The sequence below is a fragment of the Vulpes vulpes genome, chromosome 1, assembly GCF_048418805.1.
Source record: "Vulpes vulpes isolate BD-2025 chromosome 1, VulVul3, whole genome shotgun sequence".
In the NCBI taxonomy this organism is placed as follows: Eukaryota; Metazoa; Chordata; class Mammalia; order Carnivora; family Canidae; genus Vulpes; species Vulpes vulpes.
In genome coordinates, this window is record NC_132780.1 from 10,374,677 (window position 1) to 10,382,759 (window position 8,083).

At 55.1% G+C, this 8,083-nt stretch overlaps 1 protein-coding gene across 1 annotated transcript; it reads left to right on the top strand.

The window, feature by feature from the left end:
* Window positions 1-209: 209 nt before the first annotated feature.
* On the top strand, window positions 210-3,549 carry LOC140597740 (uncharacterized). The gene is made up of 4 exons (XM_072747112.1): window positions 210-315; window positions 767-1,293; window positions 1,956-2,313; window positions 2,429-3,549. The coding sequence occupies exons 1-4, from the start codon at window positions 210-212 to the stop codon at window positions 2,476-2,478; spliced, it is 1,041 nt and encodes a 346-aa protein (XP_072603213.1). The 3' UTR covers window positions 2,479-3,549.
* Window positions 3,550-8,083: the final 4,534 nt, after the last annotated feature.

Genomic DNA, 8,083 nt, shown 5'->3' on the forward strand with positions numbered 1-8,083 from the left:
GCCACAGTTCAGCCAAGAGACCCTGAGAGGGAGGGTCTTCTCAAACCTTCCCTTGGGGACCAGATATCCCAGCCACCTGACCTCCCACCACCTCCTCACTTCCCAGGGCACGCAGGAAGTCCTATTCACACCTGGGAAGTGAGCTCCTCAGACACCTGGTCCTGAGTCTCTGCCCTTGGAAGCAGAGGTCAAGCTGGTGATACCCAGGGATGGACACTGGATCCTCACCAGTCATCACCCAGCCTGCCCCTTTCTCACCCCAGAGTCCTCTCGGTGACCTTGCTGCCAGGAGGAAGTCCATCCTCCCCAGAGCAGGTGAGATCACTGGGTTGACCCGTGCCCGGCTGGGCTTCTCTGTTACCAAGGGAAACGATCCCCTGGATCTGGGGACCCTGGGCTGTGTGTGTGGTGCCCACAGACTCAAGGCCAGGACACAGCACAGGCCACTGAGGGAAGGGACAAGGGTCACCCTCTCAGGGAACCGGGTCCCCCTCAGCCCGGCTCTTCAAAGCCAGCTCCCCGGGGCCAGGAGCATCCGCGTCCCCTGGGAGCTGGTTAGATGCAGGCTCCGGGGCCCACACCACACCTGCGGAGTCAGATCTGCTTTTCCACAGGATCTGCGGACCCTCCCTCCGTGGGCACAGAGCAGAGGCGGCCCCGGCGCCACGTCCCGGGGTCTCAGCCTGGCTGCGCATCTGCTAAAGCCGCCTGTGCAGGGGTCACCTGGGCCTCCGCAGGCTTGATGACGTTCCCAGGTGATCCCCAGGCCCGGTGGGGGTGACGTCCCGGGACAGGCGCTCTGGAGGCGGCCCCGGGCTCCCGCTCTGCAGGGGGAAGCCCCAGGGCCAGGAGGGAGGGCTGTGGGGGCGCGGACCCTGCACCTCGCCCCCGAGCTGCGGGGCGCGCCCCGGACCCGACGCCCCGGGCTCGTGCTCGTGCCGAGCAGGCCGGGTGCGCGCTCGCGTCTGCCGGGAAATCCCAGCGGAAGACCGAGAGGCCTCAGCAGCTGCGGGGACCCTCGGGGACAGAGGATGGGAACCCGGGACCTGCCGTCGGGGGGGGGGGTCCGGCGAGCCCCCGCCCGGCCCACGTGACCCGGCCCCGCCCCCAGAGGCGGCCCCGCGCGGAGGGGGAAGGACGCGGAGCTGCCGGGCGGGACCGCGGGGCCCGAGCGTCTGCGCGGCGGCAGCTGCTCTCCCCCGGGCCGGACGGAGCGGGCAGCGGGCACCATGGAGCCCCCCTCGGCCTCTCCCCGAGCAGGGCGCGGCCCCTGGCGGGAGCTCCTGCTGGCAGGTGAGGGGCCGATCCCCTGGGAGGGGCGGGAGGTCGGGGGAGCGGCGGCCTGGGGCCGGGGGGGGGGGGGGGGGGGGGGGGGGACGGGGCTCCGCAGGGGACGGGGCGGCGGGCGGGGCGGGGGAGCCGGCTCAGCGGCGGGACGGCCTCGGGATCTGCAGGTGGGGGTGAGGGGCTGTGTCCCAAGGGCCTCCTCACCGGGACTCAGTTTTGCAACCTGACGGAAACCACACCCAGGGTGAAGACAGACCCGCAGAGACATCTAAAATGTCATGTCACGTAATGACAACCCCAAGTAGGAAACAGAGCAGGGAAAAGTTAGAACTTGAGGACAGAAGGTCCTCAGAGGAGCCAGTCAGGGCAGGCCTCTACCAGGGACCCCCTGAGTGTGAGTGGGTATCTGGAGGCACTGACAGAGTGAGTCACAAACAATTTATGGAGAGCTTTGGAAACAGGAAATTGAGTTCAGAGGGCCTAGAATAACATGGTCATGCTGGTGACCATAAGCAGCAGGAGACACACACAGACACCCAGATACACATGCCCCCTCCCACACATACTCCGAGGCTGGGAGATTAGGACCTGCTCCATCTCCAGGGCCCCAGCTCTCCATCCCAACACATACGTCCAAACACTGATCCATCCCCTCTCTTCCCTCCTAGTCTCTCTTAACTTTCTGGAACCCGCCCACCACTGCCCAAGTCACTGTGGAGTCGGTGCCTCCCAATGCTGCTGAAGGGAAGGATGCTCTTCTGCGGGTCCACAATCTGCCTGGGGATACAGCAGGCCTTGCCTGGTTCAGAGGGGAAATTGTAGCACCTGTCCATCAAATTGTATTATATGTAGTAGACACAGGAGTAATTACCCCGGGGCCTGCACACAGTGGCAGAGAGATAATATACCCCAGTGGATCCCTGCTGTTCCAGAACATCACCCTGAAAGACACAGGATCCTACATCCTACAAATCACAAAGAGAAATTTTCAAATTGAACAAGTACCTGGACAGCTCTGCATATTCTGTGAGTAATTGCTCTCTCACCTCTGGTGTCGGGTGGGGGGAATTCTACTTCACACACACAGGATTCACAGGCCTGCACTGGGCCTCCATCCCTCTCTGCATTATGGCCCGTATAGGGATTCAAGCATTTCGTGGGGGACCCACACACTGGAGACAAACTTCCTGAGATACGAATTCCTTTCCTGGAATCCAGACTCTGTGATCATCTGACAAAGACCCTGCAAGACTAGGTCAGGGCCACGCCTGAGGGGCCCCTGGGACCCTCACCAGACTCCAGCCCAGAAAGCCCCTACCGAGACCACTGTCTTGGAGCCCCTGATTTTGGTGACCTGAGGAGTCTGTACCAGGATGGGGTTGGGGTTCCTGAGCAGAGCTGACTGGCGGCAAGGAATTCCTGGCAGCCCGAGCTGGTGACCAGCCAGGACTCAGTCTCAAGAGCCCACATGAGGGGAGTGGCAGGGCCTGGGCCTTCACCTGAGGCTCAACATGGACAGCACACACCTAACAGGTCCCCAGTCCATTGGCCAACTGCTGTGGGGGACTTGGGGTCTCCAGAGGAAAGGCAGCTCCCCAGGGAACAACAGAGCAGTGAGATGCTCCTGGCAGCTCCTCCTCCCCCCAGATTCAGGCCCAGGGAGCCCTCTCCTGTGGGGTGAGCAGGAACAGAGGCCATTTGATTGACCAGCTGCTATGGACAAAATTTAGATCAGGTATTTCAGGATGTTTAAAGGTTAATTCTCAGGTCTGGCAAGTAGACATCATCTACCATTATTCCTATGCAATCAGGAGAGACTGAGGCGCAGGAAGAAACAGTCACTGAATCGGGGTCACGCAGACTGATGAGCAGCACATCAGTCACCCAAGTTCTCTCTGCAGACCCAGCCCCATCATCTCCTCCGTCAGTGAGAGGGATGCTGGTCTGGGCAGTGAGACCAAATGGAGGCTCACTCCAGTTGACACCAGAATGACCTGCCTCAGCAATCAGAGGGAGAATGCTCCTGCCCCCCACCCCAGGGGGCTCATCCTCACCTGCCTGGGCTGGACTTGAAATCGGATTGTTGGGCAGCCCTGGTGGCGCAGCGGTTTAGTGCCGCCTGCAGCCCAGAGTGTGATCCTGGAGACCGGGGATCAAGTCCCGCGTTGGGCTCCCTGCATGGAGCCTGCTTCTCCCTCTGCCTGTGTCTCTGCCTCCTTCTCTCTCTCTGTGTCTCTCATGAATAAATAAATAAAATCTTAAAAAAAAAAGAAATCGGATTGTTTCCTGATGTGTTGCTGTGGCTCCCACTGGGGTGTAAGGGATGGGACTTGCCTTCCCCTCCCGACTCTGCACCTGAAACCAGCACACGGTCCACAAGTAGCAGACTCAGTTGCTTTTGCTTAGGAGGGAAGGAGTGGATGGTGGGGGATTCTCTCCCGCTGGAGGGCAGGGAGCCTGTGTGGCCAGACCTCCTAGGATCCTGCACCCAGGACCCCTCTCTGAAGAGATGATGGATCATTCATCGCTCACCACCCCTGCTTCCTGCTCATCCTCTGGCTCTTTGCTTAGTGGTTGGACTTGGCTCTGCCATGTAAGGGGTCACTGCCTCATGTCACTCGTTATCAAATAGCCAGGGGGTGCTACGTCTCCAGGCCGTTGGGGGGGGGCGCTGAGAAGTGAACTGACCTCTGGGCTTGTTCCTGGTGGACCTGGGTGTCATTTCTGCTCAGAACCCCATCTCCAGGGCAGGCTGTTATGTCTGATGAACCAGGAGAGGTCCAGGGCTTCCTGTGACTTTATCCTGTGTCTTCCCTGACTAAATGCTGCCCTATAACCCACATTCGAGAGGGCCTATGCTTTCAGGCACACAGCAGGTGTTTACTTTTTCTGAGATCTCAGATCCTCATGCGTTGAGATACACAGATGTCTTATTCTTTTAAGGACTAAGTTTGGCTGAGAGCTGAGAGAAGCCAACTCTGATTCAAGTTGCCTGTGGAAGGGGTACCTGAGGCCTTTGTTGCTTAAAAGTGCTTTCAGGGCAGCCTGGGTGGCTCAATGGTTTAGCGCCACCTTCAGCCCAGGGCGTGACCCTGGAGAGCCGGGATCAAGTCCCACTTCAGGCTCCCTGCATGGAGCCTGCTTCTCCCTCTGCCTGTGTCTGCCTCTGTGTGTGTGTGTGTGTGTCTCTCATGAGTAAATAAAATCTTTAAAAAAAAAAAAAAAGAGTCTGCTTTCAGCTCATGACGCCATGGTCCCGGGTTTGAGCCCTGGGTGGCACTCCTCACTAAGTGGGAAGCCTGCTTTTCCCTCTCCCCCTGCTTGCTCTCTCTCTCTCTGTGTGTCTCTCACTCAAATAAATACATAAAATCTTAAAAAAAAAAAAAAAAAGAAAGAAAGAAAAACATTCCTGCAGAAGAATCACAGGTACCACACAGGGCAATATTCTCTCTGTTGTCTGCACAGTGGAGTTACACAAACCCAGCATCACAAGCAACAACTCCAGCCCCGTGGAGAATGCGGATTCTGTAGTGTTAATGTGTGAAGCTCAGACTCAGAGCACAAGCGGCCTGTGGTCAGTAAACAGTAAGAGCCTCCCGGACAGTCCCAGGCTGGAGCTGTCCCTGAACAACAGGACTCTCACTGTACATGGTGTCACAAGGAATGACACAGGATCCTATGAGTGTGAAACTCGGAACCCAGTGAGTGCTGATCGTAGTGATGATGTGCTCTGTGAGTAACTTCCATTCCTACCTGGTCCAGGCTGCCAGCTCAAGTCCACACAGCCAAAGGCCAAGCCACGTCCATCCTTCTGGGGCCCACGTCCATGACCCTCAGCTGGACCTCCAGCCTGGCCACGGCTTCCTGTCTCCAGCAAACTTGGGCAGGCCCAGACTAACCAAGACTCAGAGGCAGTAGGCTGCTCCTCTCAGGGAGGGTCAACAGCCTGGGAGGGGAAACAGCTTCATGTCTCAGACCCAGGCTCAGTGAACACAGGGAGCTTCTGATTGGGACATTTGAAAACAAGGTTGGATCCAGCAGAGGGACACTATGGTCCTTATACAGACAGGGAGCTTCCCCTTCCCTGGGATTACATCACCTGTGGCTTTATTCTGTTTGCTCCAAATGGCCTGGACACACCCACCATTTCCCCCTCAGACTCCTCTTACCATCTAGGGGCAAACCTCAGTCTCTCCTGCCGCACAGCCTCTAACCCACCTGCACAGTATTCTTGGCTTATCAATGGGAGGCCCCAGCCATCCACACAGGAGCTCTTTATCCCCAACATCACTGCAAATGACAGCGGATCCTAAACCTGCCTGGTCTATAACAATGGCACTTGCCTCAATAAGACCACAGTCAAGACTATCACAGTCTCTGGTAAGTGCATCCCTGGAGCATCTGCAGTGAGCACGGGGGTGAAGGTCTGACTGCCTTTCAGAAAAGAGCCTAGAAGTTCTTTCCCATTTGCAACCAAAACCCAAATCTGTCCCTGGAGTCTCCCATTATATATCTGCAGGCGCTTCCTCCCCAAAGTCTCTGATGTCTCATGGCCCCTTGGGTCCAGCCTAGAATGTGGGGAGTGGAGTTCTCACCTCCAGGTAGCCCCATGCATAACATGAGACTTGCAGTTGGGGGAAGAAAGCAGGGTCCTCAGATCAGGTTGCTTTTAGTTGTTGTTGAATTGCAGAAGCACTTTATATTTTCTGGGTATTAATCTCATTCCAGATATGATTTGCAAATATTTTCCAATCCTTGCATTGCCTCACTTTTACTTATTTATTATTTTTAGTGAACTTAATTGACAATGTGACATTAGTTCATTAGTTTCAGGTGTACAACATAGTGATTGAACAACTCTATAGGTTCTGCTATATTCCACACAGTGTAACTCCCATCTGTCACCGTGCAGCCCCACTAAAATACATTGATTGTATTTCCTATACTGTATATTTCATCCCTATATCCTGTTCATTCCATAACTAGTGCTATCACTCTGCTAATTGCGTTTTCATGCACAGAAGTTTTCCATGTTGATGCTTTCCAATTCATTCGTTTTTGTTGTTGTTGTTGTTGCTGTCTTTGCTTTGGGTGTCATACCTAACAAATCATTGGGAAATCCAGTTTCAATAAGTTTTGCTTTATGTTTTCGTCTAAGACTTTTATAGTTTGGACTCTAAATGTTTGATCATTTTAAGTTAATTTCTGTACATGGTGTAAGTCAGGTCCTACTTCATTCCTTTTCATGCATATCCAGTGTTCCTAACACCATTTATTGAATAGATTTTTTTCTCCATTGAATAGTCATGACAGTCTTATTGAAAATCATTGGAGGGACACCTGGGTGGCTCAGTGGTTGTCATCTGCCTTTGGCTCAGGTTGTGATCCTGGGGTCTTGGGATTGAGTCCCTGCAGGAAGCCTGCTTCTCTCTCTGCCTATGTCTCTGCCTCTCTGTGTCTCTCATGAATAAATAAAATCTTAAAAAAAAAAAAAAGAAAGTAGGAGTCCTCCAACTTTGTTCTGGCCTGAGGGGGTAATGGTCTGGGCACACAGGAGCCCTACATTCAGCATCCCCAGGCCTCCCCACGTGTTCTGCAATTGCAGCTGCAGCCTTGACCCTTTCACTCAGTCAAACCTTCACGCTTGATTACTTTCCTGAGTCCTCCAGACCTTTTCAGGACACTTTCTCCTAGGTACTGTCAGCCTGTGGGGCTTCGTCTCTGGGTCCAGGACAGACATGTTCCAAAGGCCTTTCCTTATCCCCTATTCTAGGCCCTTGCTCTCCTAACAGCAGTGGTGGAGAGAGGCATTCTCTAACTGCTGCCTGAATGAGGATCCTCTTTATCCCCTGTTCCAGCACCAATGATGTGACCTCACCCTGCACCCCACATCAATAAGGATGATCTCTCATAGGGCCAGTATCTGGGATGATCTCAGGTACCTCTGGCGCCCAGCATCTACCCCCTGTGAGTAGCTCTTCAGTCTGGGTGGGACTGGAAGCCCTAAAGTCCTCCCACGGTGTCCACTCTGCCAGTCACCCTCTCTGGAGCCTCTGACCCTTTCTCTGGGCTTCAGCACAGGAGACCTCCGCTGGTCATATTCCCTGACCTGTGGAATCTAGATCATATATCAGCACCGGGCCCTCACTGGACCATAAAATAGCCAGTGGGTCTCTTCCTGGGAGGTGATCATTCTTCCCTGGTTCTCTGAGAGCTAAAGACGTGTCCCTGACTGGGAAGGTGGGGCCAAGATTCCTCACAACCCTGGGTACTAACTTCTGTCTCTGCTTCCAGGCCATGGTCCAGCCAACAGTTCCACATCCCCAGTAAGCCCACCCCCTCTCCCACTGTTTCCACAGGGGTCCAAGCTGTGCAGGGTCACCATCCAATTCAGCAACACAGCATGCTCCGTGCTTTCCCCAGACTAGCCAGGACAAGACAGTCCTTATTTTGGCCAGGAGTGGACCTGCTTCAGAGGCAGGACCACACCCCACCATGCACTGAGTATTCCCTGCTCCCCTGAGTTGGCCAAAGGTGAACCCTGGAGTCCACCCAGGGACAGAGCGGGCACTGGGAGCATCAGCCAGGGGTCCTGGGGTAACAGGAATGAGGCAGGGAGTGCAGTGGAGAATGGTCTGGGACAGGGGCATGGGTCAATAGGCTTGGAGAAGGGTGTTCAAGAGGCAGATCTGCTCACTCCTGTAGAGAAATGACCCTCCTTCTCTGCTACCAACACCCATTCTCTTCTGTTTAGGACTCCCTGCCCAGCCCCATGATAGAGGTTCCTATCTAGCAG